This window comes from Callorhinchus milii, unplaced genomic scaffold (assembly GCF_018977255.1).
Source record: "Callorhinchus milii isolate IMCB2004 unplaced genomic scaffold, IMCB_Cmil_1.0 Scaffold2, whole genome shotgun sequence".
NCBI lineage: Eukaryota > Metazoa > Chordata > Chondrichthyes > Chimaeriformes > Callorhinchidae > Callorhinchus > Callorhinchus milii.
Genome location: NW_024704743.1, coordinates 49216200 through 49236495, shown reverse-complemented (window position 1 = coordinate 49236495; position 20296 = coordinate 49216200). Strand labels below are relative to the sequence as shown.

The 20296-nt window shown below is 41.0% G+C and overlaps 1 protein-coding gene across 2 annotated transcripts in view; it reads right to left on the bottom strand.

The window, feature by feature from the left end:
* Positions 1-16703: 16703 nt before the first annotated feature.
* LOC103183182 (cytochrome c) overlaps positions 16704-20296 on the bottom strand; it is a 7740-nt gene continuing 4147 nt past the window's right edge. The window contains exons 2-3 of one of the 2 annotated variants that reach the window (XM_042345585.1): positions 19456-19639; positions 16704-17101 (exon numbers count right to left, since the gene is read on the bottom strand). In XM_042345585.1, the coding sequence (XP_042201519.1) occupies positions 16953-17101; positions 19456-19624 (318 nt within the window). In that variant the 5' untranslated portion in view covers positions 19625-19639 and the 3' untranslated portion in view covers positions 16704-16952. 2 annotated transcript variants of the gene reach the window in all.

Genomic DNA, 20296 nt, shown 5'->3' with positions numbered 1-20296 from the left:
CCCTTAATCCCTCAAATATAATTGGTCACTCGCTTGATGGCTGTTTGTGGGACATTCCTGTGCGTAAATTGGCTGCCGCATTTCACCCACAAAATACGCAGTCAAACCACTTTATAATGTATTCAATGAAGCACTTTGTGACATCTCAATGACGTGTTAAGGCTCTATATCCCGATTCCACTGGCTTCCCATCACACAGAAGATACAGTTCAAGATCCTGGTGCTCACTTTCAAAGCCCTCCATGGCCTTGCTGTCCCGTACCTCTAACTCCCTACCAACCTTTAATGGGTGACCCACCATTGCCAGGTGGGCCCTCTGCCACTCTGCCTCCACCTTCTGGAACTCCATCCCGCAGTCCCTCTGCCTCGCCCCTCCCTTGTCTCCTTCAAGATCCATTTCAAGACCCTCCTCTTCGACTGTGCCTTCAGTCAACCTCCTTCCCCCACTTGCCCTTCACCCTCCCCAATCTCGACCCCCCAGCTCAGGTCCGAAACACTGTTTGACGAGTGCCTTGGGATGTCCTCTCGACATGAAAGGCACTATACAAATGTAATTTTGTTGTTGTATATCAAAAGTAAGGATTATTATTTTTTTTTATCGCCTTACTACATTGAACTTGACAACAATTTGAAATGGTGGAATTGTAGGTGGCAATCATAAATTAACAACATGTATTTTCTTGCCTGTTTAATTTATTCCCTTTTTAATTACTTTTAGATATGACAGTATTTTAGGATGGAGTGCTTCAGAAGAAGGAACTGCTTGATTTTGGAGGCTTGAATCACTGAGGCGTGAGGATCAAATTTGAGTGACTTTAAATGTGCATTCTCTGAAGGGAGGTTGCCAAGAAACCCTGGATTTATCATAGGTGGTTAGCCAAGAGGTTATCAGGCACAAGGTGTTGTGAGGAGTGATTGTCAGGCATACTTTTCAGGCTTATCTCAATATACACTATATGGAAATGGTTTATTAATTTATCCAAAGTTAAAGATGTGCATGACTCTACTAGGTCTAATTCATATTAAAACTTAGGAACTGTTTAGCTAAACACAATTATGTTAAATGTTTATACCATCATACAATTATGTCACTTTTATTCACGTTATTTCATGTCCTCCTGATGTGAAAGGCGTTATACAAATATAATTTGTTGTAACTTAATTTAAAAGTGTCATACACAACAACAACAACTTACACTTATACAGTTCCCTCCACGCAGGGTCTTAGAGCGCTTAACAGTGGCGGAGCCTGACTCCGAGCTGAATGGGAGGTGACAGTAAGCACAGTCAAAAAGGAAGGTTTTCAGGCGGGACTTGAAAAAGGGGAGGTGGCAAGTCGGAGGGATGGAGGGAGAGTGTTTCAGAGGGCGTAGTGGCTGAATGCGCGACCTCAAATGGTGGAGCGGAGGGTGCAAGAGACAGGCAGGAGGCCGCTGCCAGTTGAGCAGAGATGGTGGATTGGGGAATGAGGAGGTCGGAGAAGTAGGGAGGTGCCAGAGAGTGAAGGGATTTGAATAAGAGTGTAAGGAAATTGAAGCCGAACTGTTCGGTGATGGGGAGCCAGTGGAGCCTGGCTGTTATATAAGCATATAACTCAGAGGAATGAGTTTCTCCCAATGGCCTGGCCCACAATTCTCCAGATAAAATTCACAAATCACTTCATGGTTGTTTGTGGGACGTTGCTGTTAGCAAATTGGCTGCCCGGTTCGTCTACCAAATGCAGTCACTACATTTCACAGTAACAATCCATTGAAGCTCTTTGAGATGGTTTGACAATGCGATAAGATGCTTTCCCAAAGGCAAAGATTATTTTTATTATATAATTTTACAGCTCTGAACAGCAAATTTATTTTTGTGAATTTGCATTAACACCATCATAATTCTTAATGTTTAATTGTGAATTGCCTCAATATAAAACATTATGGAAGATGTCTACTGCACTGATAGTTTCTTCTGGCAAATAAATGGGACTAATATCTGAATGAGGTCAACCCATAAACCTTGGCAGTTTATATGATGTAAAGAACGACTTGAATGATCAACAGGGCACAATGTAGTCTCTGGGTTTTGGGAGTGATTATGGTTTATAATGTATTCGGATTCTACTGTTAGGTTTACAGCCAAGTAATCATTCTCAACTAGCCAACCATTTGAGATATACAACAACAACAACAAGATTTCATTTATAGAGCACCTTTCATGTCGGGAGGACGTCCCAAGGCGCTGGACAGTTGGGTCGGGACCCGAGCAGTGGGAGAAATGGTCAGGGTGAGGAGAGGGAAGGGAGGGAGTGAGGAGGGGGTAGAGAGTCGAGAGGGGAGCTGAAGGCACGGTCAAAGAGAAAGGTCTTGAGACCGGCCTTGAAGGAGGAAAGGGAGGAGGCGGCGAAGGCACTGGGGGATGGAGTTCCAGAGCCTCGGGGCTGAGAGGCTGAAGGCCCGGTAACCGATGGTAGGGCGGTTGGGGCGGGGGATGTGGAGCAGACCGGAGCCAGAGGAACGGAGGGTACGGGCAGGTAAGTAGGGGGATAGTAGGTCGGAGAGGTAGGAGGGAGCGAAGCCGTGAATGGCCTTGTAGGTGAGGATGAGGATCTTGAATTCGATCCTCTGGGGGATGGGGAGCCAGTGGAGGCGAGCGAGGGTGGGAGTGATGTGGTTGTGAAGTCTGGTGCGGGACAGTACACGAGCTGCAGAGTTCTGAATGACCTGCAGCTTGTGGAGGGAGGTGGCGGGAAGGCCGGCGAGGAGAGAGTTCCCATAGTCCAGCCTTGAGGTGATAAAGGCGTGGACCAGAGTTTCAGCAGCGTGAGGGGTGAGGTAGTGCCGTAGTCTGGTGATATTCCGGAGGTGATGGAAGGCGGTGCCAGTTGTGGTGCGGATATGAGGAAGAAAGGACAGCTCAGGGTCGAACAGAACACCGAGGTTCCTGACTGGCTTTGAGAGGTGGAGAGTGCAGCCTTGGATGCTGATGCTGTCAGCGCCTGAGGTGCGGAGGCGCTGACGTGAGCCAATCAGGAGGGCCTCAGTTTTGCGCACGTTGAGCTGAAGAAAGTTGTCTCTCGTCCAGGACTCGATGTCGGACAGGCAGGCTGTCAGGACATCGGTGGTCGTGGAGTTGAGGGTAGAGGAGGAAAGGTAGAGTTGGGTGTCATCCGCATATGTGTGGAAGTTAACCCCATGTCTGCGGATGATGTCACCAAGGGGGAGCATATAGAGGGTGAAGAGGAGGGAACCGAGGACAGAGCTCTGAGGGACACCGAACGAGACAGTGCGGGGGGTGGAGGAAAAGCCGTTTGTGGAAACAAAATGAAGACGGTGGGAGAGGTACGACCTAAACCACTCAAGTCAGGGCCTTGAAGGTTGAGGTGGGAGGACAAGCGGTGGAGGAAGATAGCGTGGTCGACCGTATCGAATGCGGCCGATAGGTCGAGGAGGACGAGGAGGCAGAGGGTGCCCTGGTCGCAGATGGTCAAGATGTCATTAGTGACCTTGACCAGGTCAAGGCAGCACGGAAACCCGACTGAAGGGGCTCAAACAATGAATGGGTGGAGAGGAAAGAGCGAAGTTGGGAGCCGATGACTCTTTCAAGGACCTTGGACAGGAAGGGGAGGTTGGAGATGGGCCGGCAGCTTGATAGCTGCGCTGCATCAAGGGATTATACACCATAATCAGTGGGAAACAATGTTTTCTACTCTGAGAGGGAGGAGTTACAAAAAGTAAGGAGAAGAAAAATGGAAACAAACCAGAGCTGAGTCGAAGAATGCCTACCTCCAGTGACTGGTCTGCCAATGGTCATCAGCAGTGGTCTGGAGTACTGCGGACCTGGCTAATAGAGGAACTGGAGTACTAAAACCAATTCCAAGTTGAATGTTTAATAGAGTCAGAGGTGATCTGGCAACAAGTATTTGATTTAACTCTCATGCAAAATTAGATTCAGAAACTCTTCCACACATTTGCAGCAAATTCTGTAATCAGCATTGGAAGATAATATTAAAAAAATGAAAAAATATAAATTAGGCAGACATGTTCATCATAATTCCTTGTAATTAATATCATTTGTGAGATTTGTGCGATTCCCCTTAAGAAGCTATGCTCAAACTAGATGTTGGCTGTCTCCAAAAGTACAGTATCATTCCCTGTATAATTCACATTAGTTCAGTATTATAAAAGGATGCAATCTCCCCCCAATTAAGTTTAATGAAATCTTACCCAAGTGCACAGTTGCCTATTCTGGAGGTTGAACCAACTTCTCTGCCAAAGACCAGCAAGACTTTTAACAGAGGATCCAATAATATTTAATGATTTCTATATTGGACTCCTGTAGCTCAGTGGTTAGAGCACTCGCCTTGCAAGCGAGACACCTGGGTTCAATTCCAGGCAGGGCGAAACCTTGGGCAAGTTTCCTTACTCCACACTCCTAATAATAATCCCTCCAAAACAAAACAATAATAAATTGGTTATTTTCAATCCACGACTGTTTGTGGGACACTGCTGTGCGCAATTGGCTGCCGGGTTTCGCCCACAAATATACAGTCAATTCACTTTACAATATATTCTGTGAAGTGCTTTGAGATGCCTGGAAGACATGAAAAACACTATATCAAATGCAAGGATTATTATTATTATCATTATTATTTTCATCTACTTGCCAAAAGGCCAGGCATCAATCTACACAAGATTAAGTTCACGGCCAGTGTCCATCAACATATCTGAGACCTTAATCTGAGAAAAATAGCAGTACAGATATTGCAAATGATTTTATTTCCCTGGGTCCAAGAAAGGGAAAAGGTAGCCAGTATCCCTTCTCCTGAATAATACTTGTGTGGTTGTGAATGTTGGGTGGGTACAGGAATCACACGCTGCTGCAATACTTCCCATGGTCAAAAAGTCTGTCAACAGTCATTGGCTATACTTACAAAATACAAGTAATTGGTGACCTAGCAATGATCTGGAAAGTGGCCAGCAACCAGTAATCCAGAGGAAGTTAAGGACTTCAGAAAAATAATGGGACAATGGAATAAAAAAGATAAAACAATTTCTGGCAGTTTGGGATCTTTTACCCTGTAATAACACAATAGAGGCAAGGGGAATAGACTATAGACAAATCATCAGTGTACTCGTGTAGATTGATTTGCGTTAAGAGACTGCAATGGCACATTCATCACACTTGACTTGAATACTGAAGTAGCATTGAATGCAGCAGTAATCATCCTCATAAATATATAGAATCTAAATAAGAATGGTTTTTTTCCAGGGTCAATGTAGCTTTGCCGCACAATGACATCTAAAAGTAAAACCATCAGTTATATTTTGGCATAAAATATGATGATTAATGAGGATTTTGTGTCTTTCTAGTCCTAATTTTATCCAGGTCACTGGAAGACACGCTGAGCAGAGATGAGCTGCTTTCTACCGGGAGAAAGAGGAGGTGAATTGTGAGCTAAACAGGTACCCCCCTTACATCTCTTGATGGCCAGCTTTAGAATCACATTGACAGATCTGAGTACTCTGTGCCTGGGAATGGTTTTGAGAAATGGGTACTTTTAAAAAATTATTGTGGAAAGGACTAGTGCAAATAGATAATAATAACCCGACTTCCAAACAGTGGAAATTAAAATACATTAAAATAGTTGTGCAATAATTATACCTGCTTAAAGGTCCTCCAATCTAAAGAAATTAAGCCAAAGGGAAATAAGTGGAGAAATGGTTATGAATTTGGGCTCCAAATGTAATGTGTACCACAATTAGCGATCACCCACTTGAGTGCAAGCCTTTGATTTCACTTTTTTAAGATGGATAAATTGACAAATAATAATAATAATCCTAATAATTCTTGCATTTTATATAATGCCTTATCATATTGTTGAGATGTCTCAAAGCGATTCACAGAATATATTGTAAAGCAGATTGACTGTTTATTTTGTGGACAAAACGCAGCAGACAATTACGCACAGCAATGTCCCACAAACAGTCATGGATTGAGTGACCAATTTTTTTAAGGGATTATTACCTCCAGAAAGCGATCCGCCAATCGACTAACAACTCGCTAACAACCGGGTTCCTGCTTACTGCTAGGTAAACATAGGTGTGTGGAGTCAAGAAAATGTGGAGCAAGCGATGCGCGCTTGAGGTCCAACTATCATTTCTCTCAGATCTAGAAACAAAGGAGTATCTCCTTGAAATTAAGCTTCTCTTAATTTCAAAGTCAAAGATGGATTTGGGGTTTGTGCCATCATTTATACCTTTCTGTGCAAGTCCAACAAGCTTTGACAGAAGCTGAAAAAGCGCTTGGTCAATTAATCTTATGACAATAGGAGGACCATACCACTTTAGTTTTCATTGCGAATTTACAACTTTACTTCCAATTTACTGGATTTCAATATGAATGCTTCTTTCCAAAAATTCAATGGTATTTACTGACAAGGATATGAAGCGCAAGCACGGAGCAGTTCAACAATTTTTACCTTTACTTCCTGTTTCCTTTCTCAACACAAAGGACTTAACTGTGGCCAATTCTTTTTGAGCAGTTCTCACCGGCTATTACTGTACAGTTTAAAACACACAAGAGCAAAATAATATTCAATACTTACAACACAATAGCAGTTTCACCGTCATAAAGCATTCAGAAATGTAATCCTAAATGACGGAACTTAAATGATAACACATGAAGGGAACATATTTGCTTGCAAGCAGCAAAGGAAATTAGTTATTCGAGATTATAAAGAAGATTAGATTGCAACATCTGCCATGTTAAGCAGCTCTGTGCAAATGAAAAGCACATCTTTTGTGCAGGGAGACATCTGGTGGTCATATCGCAGCAAAAGAAATGTATGAATCAGGTTGATCTTGGTGTAATACAATCAACAATCTCCCTTCACGCACACAATTCCATATTGTCCTAACAACTCTTGCGTGTTGGAATCATTCTATTAAAGTAAAACATATTTGAGGAACAAGTAGTAACATAGCATAGTGGTTGCAGTTCAGCCCCCTCTCCTCCACTGAATTCCCGGGCCCAAGTTTCAGCACTCAAGCCTGCCTCCATGTAGCACATCATTTGTGGGTGAATGAGTGAGGGGCGATAGAAGAAAAACTGAAAGAAGTTACTCTGGGAGACCCTCTGTGAAACTAACCAAAGACTAGTCTAAGCAGAGGATTAAAACAAGCTTCTGTCGTATGTCATATAGCTTATTGAGGTCTATATGCAGAATAATTCTTTTTCATGTGCACAGGAGAATTGTTAAGGTACACAGTTTTCACAACGGGAAGACGTCCCAAGAAATGTTGGAACTGGACATCCCAAGTATTTATTTAGATAAACATAAATTTAATTTGGGGGAGAGTATCTCCATACATTTTCTTAAAATAAAAAAAATTGTTGTAACATCCTGAAAAACTGAATTAGAAAACAGGGAAGATTATTGCATGTGTGTGAAATGTTCAACAATGCGCTCTTTCATTCACTAACGTTGGCACCATTTTTCTTCCAAATGTGCCACTACTTCTGCCAGCTCACTTCTTCCGCTGTCCAGGAGAATGAGTCAGGCACAACTCTGCAGTTGCTGTGTGACTGATACTTTCCGCTTGTTGATCAGGAAATGGGTTTTTGTCAATTGGACCACAATGCAGTATGTCTGGTAGAAAGATTCTTTCAGTCTATTGGCTTCTTGACTGTCAAGTGGTGCACCGGCTAGTGGACCAACTGAGAACTGCTACAGCTCAAATCAGAGATTGTAACAAGAATCAGTAATTGGGGTCTCACAATTTGGGTTGACATCGCAATGGTTTCTCACCAAGGTCACACTAGGTTTCTCTCATCATTCACAGTAATTTATATGCCTAGACTAAATAATCTTACTCCACTCTCTGGAACTCCATCCCAGAGTCCCTCCAACTCATTTCCTTCCTAATCTCTTTCAAGGCATTTCACAACTGTACCTATTTGACCACACTTGTGCTGATCTTTCCTCTCCCCACCCCCATCTTGGGTGGTACACCAGCACCGTGAAGCACTTTGAGATGTCCTCCCAACATGAAAGACACACTATAAATGTCTATTGTGCAGCACGATCCTTGCAATTGATATAGTGCCTTTAATTTTCTTACAGTGCCTTTTGTTTCCTTATTCCATACGCTTCTGTTTACCTAGCAGTAAGGAGGAACCCAGTTGTTAGTCGATTAGCGGATCACATTTCCGGGAGTAATAATTCCTTCAAGAAAGGATGGTTTGTATTGTTTCTCTAATATTGAACTGGAATGTCAACTTAAACTGTGAAATGCAAGTCTTGATTGGGAGCTTGCATCCCAAACCTTTTAATGCAGAGGCAGGAGTGCTTCAACCAAGTTGACACCTTCTACTTGAAGACCGATATTATATTCATAATTTCATGCTGTTTTGCATTTATTTGTAAAGTGAAAAAGTCTTAGAATTATATTTTCGTTGGTACACTTCCCAATCATATTCATCATCAAAGGTTTGTAATTTACCATTAAGAAGAGAATGACAGCATTATGCTGAATCACTGCTAGACTTCCTCCAAAGCTAGTTTCTCCTTCCTCAGTTATGGAATCCCAAACTGATCATTGTACTCCAAATGAGGTCTAACCAGCACTCTGTGATGACCCATCGAAGCCACTGTTAGCAGACTTTTTAGCACTGAACAATTTAAACCATATTGTGAAGAATATGAATCATTGGAGGAAGACATCATGTAACCAATCTATATTTCACATCAAGTACTATTTGGATAGTCTTTGACAAAGACTATCTTACAAAGATTCAAATGCTTTTTTTGTACATCGAGGAACTTTGCTGCTTTATATATTTAATTTTAATCTGATTTGACATAGACAATATGTCTCTGCCTTGCACTTTACTTCTGTCAATTAAGGATATTGTATTCACAGCCTTAGAAGCATTAAGAAACCTTCATAGTCTAAGCCATTTATGGGTGATAGATATTAATTAAGTCTGAAGTCAGTGAGTCACAAATTATTTTATTTCAGTATTTGTTTCAATATGCAGTAGATGATAACAAGCTATGCGGCTTTAGCTGGTTAAAACTCCAGCATCATGTTCTCTGTCAAGCACTCTGGGATGCTGCCCTGCCTGAGGGGCGCAAGTTGTTGTTGTTGTTGCTGCTTTCTGTATTGGATAATGAAAGGCCTGGATGTGTGACAAGACTATAAGGGACCAGTACAAATTGCCTGAGTGTCAGTGCTTTCTCAGTGTTTGAATCCTGCAATGCATCATAGCCTTTAATACTGATCTATAATTTCTCTGTTCAGCGGGTTCCGGTCTTCTCCACATCCCCCACCCAGTCTGCCCCACCTTAGCGGTCAGGCCCTCAGCCTCTCTGACCCCACGCTTCGGAAATCCACCCCACAATCCCTTTGCCTCCTCCCCTCCTTCAAAGCATATCTCAAGACCTTCCTCTTCAACTGCACTTTTGGTCGCCCTCTTACCCCTACCCTCCCTGCCACCCCTCCTGATCCCAATCCCAGCTCGGGTCCAAATCCTGACTGTCCAGCACTTTTGGACGTCCTCCCAACCAGAAAGGCGCTTTACAAATGTGGTTTTGTTGTTGTTAAGCACACTTCAGTTTGTGCTGTCTTTTATAAATACAGTGTAAGGATATGAGTTTTTTTTTTGTTATTTTCAGTAAATGTATTTGTATGCTCTGTGGTAAGAGATTTCTGCAACTGAATTTTTTTTGGGTCAGCCAGGTGTCTGACATATGTGGAAACCCATCATCATGCTTAAGAGTATCCAAACCAAACAGAGTTCCATTCATTCCATCTACAGATGGAAACTCTCTCCTTGGAGGGATGTATCCTGCTTACCTAATTCCAGAGAGTATTAGGCACAGATTAGTAAGAGCCAAGGCTCGAGGACCCCAGAGTGTGTATTGGGATATTGCTGGAGTTTTAACAAGCTAAAATCGCATAGCTTACCATCGATAGCACTGTGTGGTAAGCTGTCCCATTGCTTGTCCAGTTTGGACCATCTTGCCCATTAGGGCTTTGGCTTCCAGGGTTCAAATATGAGCGATCTGCTTCAGATAAGGATGAAAACATTTCAAATCAATGAATCTTACTTGCAAAGATATCTACTTTGAATCACTTAAGCCTCAGAAACAAAATACAGAAACTAAGTAGCTTGCAGCTAATTGTACTTGCTGAATCCAGATAATACAAAACAAAAATGTTCTATTTTAGCACCTGCATAATTGACAGTGTAAATATAAAGTATCAGCATTAAACGTTAAATGTCTACAAAAATAGCCATTACACTTGATGATAATTCCTGTAAAGTGCAACATTAAAACATCAGCACCATGGGCCATCCTCTTGACACGAAAGGCGCTATATAAATGCAATATGTTGTTATTGGTAAGGATGTAGGAGTTCTTGTTACATGTCATCCACCTTGTGAGAGTTCAAATACACGCTTGTAAGATGTAAAATGACCAACTATGATCCTGGGGGGGGGGGGGGGGGGGCGGAGGGGGGGAATGGAGGTAAGCGGTGACATGTTTGGCAACGGAATGTCAGATTATAACCAGCCCTCTGTGATGGTCTCAGTAGTCCAGTTCCTGAGCCAGGCAGGTCATTAGTATTCCAAGGCATGCTGATGAAAGCCCAGCCAGCCTGGCTCATGGATTGGACCTGGAACGGCACACCAGTCACTGGGGGTAGAGAATCTTCCTGCTTATTTGCTGTTAAACCTGCAACCCAAAGCATGGATAGGGTGGCCTTAGCTGAACAAGCAGCAGAAAAGCTTGCCAGACATTGCTATTAATGGCAAGCTATGTGTTTTTAGCTGGTTAGACTCTAGCAGTAACCCAAAACCACATTCTGGGGTCCCCAAGCCTTGGCTCTGCACCTAATACTCTCTGGAATTAGATAAGTGGCATGCATCCCTCCCGGGAGAAAGTCTGCATTCCATTCCAATAAATTTCTCTGGAATTTCTACGTATAGGTGGGACGCATGGAACTCTCTGTTTGGTTTGGATATTTTTAAGCAGAGAGATGGGTGTGTTGGGTGTGACTAACACATCTTTTAAGCCTGTATCAGACACCCAGCTGATCCCCCACCCACCCCCCAAAAAAATCCTTGGATTCAGTTTAAAGCATGATTCTGCATTGTTCCAGGTGATGCCCTTTGGATGAGACTTTAAGACAAGGTAGAACCTGCCTGTTCAGGTGGACATTAAAGATCCCTTCGTATAGACCTTTGGTTTTCAGGGTTATAAATTCAGTGACAGTGTGGGGTGGAGATACAGCTCACTGTAAATAAAGACCTGCAGCTCTGCTAATCCAGCAGGTTACAAAACTAATCTTTACATCACTTTTTCTTATACTACAAAAAAAAATTCTAAATGGTCTCATCTCAAAGGTAGTCAAAAGGCACAGCTATCACTGCCCAAAGGACCTCACTGGCTTCCTCCTGATTGTGCCTTCCAAGCAAGTTACACTCAATTTATATATGCTAATTTGAATTTATTTGCAACTATCATGAAACTACTCCACTTGAAATCTCTTTACACAAATAAATAATATTTACATTTTTCAATTGTTTATTTCAGTGCTCCGAGATGTAACTACAGTATATTAATGTAAATTGTTGTTGTACTTTCTGTAACTTCTGCAACCATATTTCCTGAGCAGAACTGTACAAGTTTTAAGATGTTAGTGATGTGCAGGCCATGCCTGTTGGATATGCTGTTTATTCAACTACTAAATCTGCGAAAAATGCATATGTGATTTCATCATATCCACCTTTGAATAATAACTGTGCCAGACAGGGTCTCAAGATGATCTGTGGTTAAACTATCCACGAGTAATAGTGAGATCAGATGAATGATGGTGATGCGTGCACAGAAATGACGTATAGAGTTGCTGCATCTCAAAACAAAATTGATTTGAAAAATTACTTCCTGGTAAGAAATTTACAAGCAAAATGCAGATGAGGCATAACTGTCCAAGAAAACAATTTTTCACTTTCTAAAACGCAAACATTATAACCAAGTAAAAGTCTGAGGTACATAGAGGAGTGCAAGCTCCTTTTTTCTATCTATCTGTTCATCATTCAGAAATGATAACAAGAGGATGTGGGATGATGACCTGCTTATTAGAATATTAATAATATTGCATTTGATATAGCACCTTATCACGTCATTGTCCCAAACCGCTTCACAGAATATACTGTAAAGTGAATTGACTATACATTTTGCAGGTGAAACATGGCAGCCAATTTCGCACAGCAGTGTCCCAAAAATAGTATTGGATTCAGTGACCATTTTTTTTAAAAAAAGGATTATTACCTCTGGAAAGCGATCCGCTAATCGACTAACAACCAAGTTCCTACTTACTACTAGGGTAAAAAAAGCACGTGGAATAAGTAAATCTTTGAATAGTAAACCTGTGGAGACGGTTGAAGCAGGAAATGTTGATTCCTTCAAACACAGATTAGATAGTTTTTAGGAAAATAACATTGTAGTACATAGGTAGTTCGGGACATATGTGCATGCGATCTCCAGGAAGGTGGAATGCGAACTAGATGGACCTTGGTCTTTTTTTGTCTCGCATTTCTTATGTTCTTATGAAACTTGCCTAAGTTTTTGTCCCGCCTGGGAATCAAATCCATGTTTTCTTGGTTGTGAGGCAAGTACTCTAGCCACTATTTTATAGGATTCCACCTCTTAACCTCTGGGAATAATTGATTGTACATTGAACTGTCTACTAGGTGATGTACAAGTGCAATCCAAGAACGATGCTCTTTCCTTATAAAAACACATACCCTCCACTGAGAATCTTCCAGTGCAACTGTATCCCATTACTTCATGCAATTTTGTTACATTAATGGTTGCACGTTGTATCCCCACAAATTCAGCCAGGGTATTTGCTATTCATCACAAACCACCATCTCCTGTTAAAATGTGTATGGGAATTCAGGAGGACAGGATTGAACACAACTGTAACTTTCAATGAATCTTTCACTCATGATAACCCTTTGAACACACTGCAGATTTACATTTAATGAAAAAAAGCTAGAATATTTGTTTAAATTATGTTCATTGTGGAAACTTGTAACTTGTTGGTAAACTGATCAAGAATTTATACTGAGATGTTAGATAGAATATCACTGGATGTTTTTCACTTGGATTTTCAGAAACTATTTGATAAGGTTCCACACAAGACATTACAAAATAAAATTGAGGAACATGAAATTGATGGTAACTGATTCCATTGTTGGGAAATGAGTTGGGGAATACCAGGAATACTCCCTCATTGGATGGCAGCGACAAGCGATTTCCCTAGAGTTTTCTCCCCTGATTATGCCCTTCTGAACCCTTGCTCATTTCAGCACGTTTTTTTTAAACTACCACCCCTGACCCCCTTCAGTACTCCCACTCAACTTACCCCCTCCTTGGGCTCAGGTGCCCAACAAGCAGTATAAAGCACTTTAAGACATCCTCCCAATTTGAAAGCAATTTAGGGGGTCATAGAATGATGAATAAAGATGCCATAATGCCAACTATATAGCATAGTATATACATACAGTAAAACTCACAATTCTGATCTATAGAAATTGTTTAACCACCCGTCATACATCTGCACAAGTCCCGTTGAATTTCCTATTAAATCTACTTAAATGTATCTGCATTAATTGTATTAATCCTCACACTCGCTTTCAAATCCCTTCATGCCCTGGGACCTCCCTATCACTCCGACCTGCTTATCCGCCAACCCACAACCTGCTGCCTCTGCTTGACTGGCTCTGGCCTTCTGCATGTCCCTCATACCCTCTGTTCCACCATTGGTGGCTGCGCTTTCAGCCACTAAGCCCCAAAACTCTGGAACACTCTTCCTCTATCCCTCTGCCTTGCCCCTTCCTTCCTCATTTTCAGATCGCGCCTGAAGACCTTCCTATTCGACTGTGCTTACGGTCACCTCTCACCCCTCCACCCCCCAGCTCAGTCATGCTCCGCCACTTGTCAAGCGCTCTGGGACGCTATCCTGCATGAGGGGCACTATATAAATGGAAGTTGTTGTATTAACAATCACTCAATTCATAACTACGCTTCTGCACTGGACGCTACGAACATACTGGCTGCCGGGTCAAAACTAAGTTTCCCGTGCCTACTTGAAACAGAACATCACATTCGCACCCTGATGCTCTCTGGACCCTCGCTCCTTGGGGAGTAACATCAAACTCAGCAAACACAGCCGAGCGGGGGTCTGAGAGGAGAGCATCACCTGATCACATGGTGAGCGAGGGATTGAAGAATGTCTGATCACATGGAGTGTGAAGAGGACCCTTCACTGCATGCGCACTTACTGGCTTTGAAGCAGCATATGCAGTGCTCCATGTGAGACAATCACAGGAACCTAAGTTCCCACCCGTCATCCACATACTGGCTGCAATACCTAAAGACCACATGCGCAGCACAGAAAAGTGAACAAGTACAGAAGACGAGGTTTTGACCAGCCATCAAGCAAAGAAGATTGCACAACTAAATGCAAATTACTGACAAAGACCAATCACGAGAAGTACCCAATTCTCCAATTGCAAATCCTGAAATGCTAAAGGACACAGTTTCAAAATTTATTTGAAGCCAAACTTTACCTCATGGTACTGGTGCAGTAATGTATATGGAAAGATAGGGCTACAGTAGCTTTCATGTGGATTAAACATAGTACATGAACTTTGCCTTACAGTCACGAACCAGTTCAGGCATCGGACAATCAATGTAATACAACTTTACATAAGTCATATGATATGACTTGTGCAAGTTTCACTTAACTCCTACTTTGCATAAGTCATATTAAATGTATGGTTCCAACTGATCTGACTTATGTGAGATTTACTGTAGACGGTCTCCGTATAGATGGTATCGTGCCTTTCACATTGGGGCAATTAGGTCACATTCTGCTTCAGAGTTGACAAATCTATAGCGACAAAAATTGTGCAGCAATCGATTTACACACAATGTTCTTCAAACAGCCACAAAATGAAATTTAGGGGATTGTTCACTAGGATACCAGGAGAAACTGGTTTTGAACAGGGCCATGGGATTTTCAATGTCCATCTCAACAGGCATACTGGATCTTGGTGTAACGTTTCATCCAAGTATGGCACCTGACAATGAGGCACAACCCCAGCAGTGTACTGGTTCCATCGTGGACCTTGAACCCACAATCTTTTAACTTGGAGGCGAGAGTGCTATAACCCAAATCTGATACGTCAATGCCATTGGAGGTGTTAACATTTGGCTGAATTATTACTAATCCAAAATACTTTCCATCTGATCGACATTAAAGATCCTATGACATTAGTTAAAAAGAGAATGGAGTTTCTCCAAGAGTCTTGGGCAACAGTCATCCAAATGCTTGCAGGACACTGCTGGTGCAAAAAGGCTGATATGTTTGGCTCAAAAAGGTAACTACACTTGACTATCTATTGTAAACCCCTTTGAAATGTGTCACAATGAGGCAGTACAAAAATACAGGTTTTCTCTGCCTACGTTTTCACACAGAGAGCCGCAATGTGGTATTTACTGTTTCAAAAGATCATCAATGCAGTAGCAATTGGAAATGCTTAAGTGCAATATCAAAAGATGGGTATTTTAAATAAATGCACTATAGAGATATGGGAGTAGAAAAAGCTGCCAAAGATTGATAAAGTAGATATTAAAGCAGACTTCAGGACTTTTTGGAACAAAAATTCAAAAGTAATCTGGATTGAAGTATCCTAATCCAGTCATATTGGAAGAAAGCACTCAAAAGCTGAGACCAACGATTTAATAAATGAACATATTGTAGAATTCAGAGACAGCACCATAATACAAATCCTCTGTTTTAATTATAATGTAAAGAGGATGATATGAATTTAAATCACAAGTTTCAGTGAGTTGTGGTTTGTTAAATACAACCAGTATTATTGTCAAAAAGGGACCGTGCCTTCAGCTCCCCTCTCGACTCTCTACCCCCTCCTTGCTCCCTCCCATCCCTCACCCTGACCATTTACCCCCTGCTCGGGTCCCAACCCAACTGTCCAGCGCCTTGGTACGTCCTCCCGACGTGAAAGGCGCACTATAAATGCAATCTTGTTGTTGTTGTATTTGAGTATGACAAGAAAATAAGACTGCTTAAGTCTAAAGGGATTTTTTTTTAAAAAATCAGTATTGTGCAGTGTGAAATCTCCTGGGATATCCCACAGAAGTTAGCTTCTGGGTATCTCATCATTTACAGAATCAGGACTTCCTGCAAGGAAATCAATTTATGATGATTAATTCATAAACAGTGACAGAACTAAACTCAAGCAGATTGCATCACTTTAACTGTATAACAGTGAGACATGTATTCCCCCATTTTACTTAAAAAAACTACATGCAGACACCATCATATCACCGCACTAGTATATTACTGACAATTCAAAAAACCCAATTCCCTGTGTAGTCTTCCTAACGTCTTCCCTCCCACTTAGTTGAGTCATTTCTCCGACTTCCTTGGTAACACTATTTCATGGAAACATGGTGGTTGCGGCCCCTTCCCACTGGTTTAGACAGTAAATTTAGTGTGAGGGACAGGCAGAAGAAACCCCTATGCAACCAAAGCTTTGTTAGTATCCCTACTACTGTCTCGTTGATTAGCTGCTCACCACAAGTGACTGCACAATGAACAAAAAAAATAGGTGGATGAAAGTCAATCCCTTTTATTGTCTTTCAAACAGAAAGGGTTAGCAGTGATTCACAGGTTTAAAACAGATCGACTGTACAATGATACCTTTGATAGATAATGCCATGGTTGGACAGGATTATGTGGTGAATCCACTACTGATCTTTAAAAATACAATTGCCATATTCAAAGTACCATCACTTTCAGGTTTCCAATTAGAAGACATGACTACATTCCAATAAATAAGGCAGCAGATGCTGTGACTGAAAGTTACTGCGATGTGGCAGATTTAAGGTACGCTATCAAATCGGTACGTTCATTTGCCTTCTTGATGCCAGCAAAGATCATCTTTGTTCCTGGGATATATTTCTTTGGATTTGCCAGGTACTCCATAAGTGTTTCCTCTCCCCAGACGATACCTTTTTTATAAAAAATGAATAAACATTTAAAAATTAATTATTGTATTTGATATAGCTCTTCACTATGTCAACATCTCAAAGCACTTTTTTAATGTAAGGTAGAGTGAATCCATTTGCAAGCGGAACAGTACAGCAAATTCAATCACAGCAATGTTCCACAACCAGCCAAGAAATTAATTACTTTATTTAACTTGGGGAATTTTGGGGGCCTGAACACCAAATAAACTCTCTTCTCTTTTCAAATAGTACCATTGGATTTTTAAAGTCCACCTAAACAAGCAGATGGGACTTCATGTTTTAATATTTCACATAAAAATTGAAGGAAAGTTGAACACTTTAGCCAAGAGAGCCATATAAATCTCTTTTCAGCCAGGAGGGTCATCGTGGCAATGAATGAACAGCAAGCATTCCACTCCAAGAGGAAGAGAAACAGAATCTACTTTATTTTATTCTACACCTGTTTTTTTTCATTCCATACAGGCAAACTCTAGAAACTGTTCATTAACACAACTGTAACAAATAAGTCTTAGCCTAGCTCAATTGGGAGCACTCCCTTTTCTGGGTTGGGTAAGTTGAAGTCTCATGAGGACTTTAATCACACAGTCTAGGATGACTTCTGTGCAGTGCTGGGGACTGCTGCATTGTCAGAGGTGCCTTTGAATTCAAATGTTAAACCAAGGTCACATCTGTCTGTTTAAGTGGGCATTAAAGAGCCTATGACACTATTCAAAACAAGAATGGAGATCCTCCCAGTGTCCTGGTTATGTACTCCACAGCTTTGTGGAATATTGCTATGTGAAAATGTGTTCACATACACATACAAGGTCAGTTCATTTTATATCAATTACTTGTGAAATGCTTTAAGATGGTCCAACAGGGTGTCAAATGCAAGGATTAGAATAATTTACCAAAAAATGCTACAGAAAATTAAAATCAACGAGATTAGACTTTACAGATCCCATTTCCTTGAAAGCCAGGATCAGGATCTGTAAATAATTGGTGTAAGACTGCCAAGGATTGAGCTTGTATCAGCTGGACTCCAATTGTATTGCTCTAATTATCTTCAATGCTGTTATCATACGAATTATTGTGGCAATAATAATAATAATAATAATAATCCTTGCATTTGATATAGCGCTTTTCACGTCGGGAGGACGTCCCAAAGCGCTTCACAGAATATACTGTAAAGTGAATTGACTGTATATTTGTGGGCGAACGGGGCAGCCAATTGCGCACAGCAATGTCCCACAAACAGTCGTAGATTGAAAATGACCAATTTATTATTGTTTTAGGTTTTGGAGGGATTATTATTACGCGTGTGGAGTAAGGAAACTTGCCCAAGGTTTCGCCCTCTGCCTGGAATTGAACTCAGGTCTCTCGCTTGCAAAGCGAGTGCTCTAACCACTGAGCTACAGGACTCCAATTACAAGCACAAGACAACTTTACATCTAATATATCTACAGTACATCTAATCTACCTACCCAAGTTAATTCCACAACTAAAATATGCCAAATCCTAATAATCCTTGCATTTGATATTGATATTATCACGATGTTGAGATGACTCAAAGTGCTTCACAGAATATATTGTAAAGTGGATTGACTGTATATTTTGTGGGCTAACGTGAGTCCTTTTGCCCACCAGCAACATTTCAGACAGTTGTCGTGAGCACTGCCTCATGCAGCAAATATTAGTCTAGCAAATATGAGCACAAATCTTGGAATAATAGCATCTGGTTGAACCATAAAATTGTAAAGTAACTGTGGAATTCAGGACTGATAAGGTGCAGTATTTAATCCAAAGTTTAGAAATACATTTCTTAGCAAATTAGTAAAGAACAGTATTCCTCACAAAGTTAAATGTTAACTACTGTCTATATTTCACCTCTCTAAAAAAAAGGGAGTCACAGTAAACTGTCCTTCAAAAACTGGTATTTTTTTAAACAAAAAAAATCTGTGAAATTTCAACAGTTTCTCTTTTGAATAGATAATTTCTCAACAGTGTCAAAGGGTTTAAATGAAACCTCACCTAGCTGACACTAGTCACTTCTTACATACCTGGTAAAGTTCCCACCTAGCTCAGCCTTCACACATTTTTAGTATTCAGAGAGAAAAAATAACAATCTTAAAAAGTTTCTAAAAACAATGGTTTTATAACCATTGATGGAAGTTTTGATAGATAAAAAATGAAGACAATGCCAAATTGGACGTCGGTTTACAAAGACATCTGAAGAAATCAATATATTTTAATAAGATATCACACATCATTGATATATCTATACCCAATTTGTGCAACATTTAATCCACCAGAATAGGTGGCTGAGACTGCAATTTCAAGATGCTGTAACACCTTACCTTTATTTTTATTAGCCTCTGTGTAAGAGAAGCCTGGAGACTGTCCAGTTTTGCGACCAATCAAGCCTGAGAGGTTTGGTCCAGTCTTGTGCTTGCCTCCTTGTTCAACAGTGTGACACTGTGCACATTTCTGAACAAAGATCTTCTTGCCTTTGTTAATGTCACCCATTTTGCTTTGTCAGTCCTATGATAAAAGTGAAAAATCACTATCATGGTAAAATTGCCCAGTTCAATTGCAAAATAGTTCAGCAGTCAAGGTCACCAATCATGAACTTTCACCAGGTGGAATTGCAAATCTGTCTGCAGCATCATATCATGACATCTTATCAGCAGAAACAAGAGTTGTGGGTAGTTACTTCAAACAGTTTATGATCGTGTCAAACATAAAATTGAAAGGTTAGGACTATACCATGGTTATCATCTTGTGACTGTTGTAAAATATCGCAGTCAATGCATTACTGGAAAATTGAAATATCAAATTAAGTGCCACTCAAAACTCATTTAGTATATGCCCTGAACCCTGTGTCACTTTCAATGCTACAATTTTTCAGTTTTACGTTTCATGAATCCGAACCATGGGTTACTTACAGATCAGAAAACTAGATTGACTAACTGGTGCACAAGCATTTTTAGCCCCTTATCACATTGTTGAGATGACTCAAAGGGCTTCACAGAATATATTGTAAAGTGGATTGACTGTGTATTTTGTAAGCTAATGCGAGTGGAATGGGTACTAGCAGTGCAATCCAGATCATGTGATCACATGCCACGGAAGGTGATGGACTCTGGAATCAGGTTTTCTTTGAGTACAATAAATTGGAGGAATAGGTTTTGGAGACAT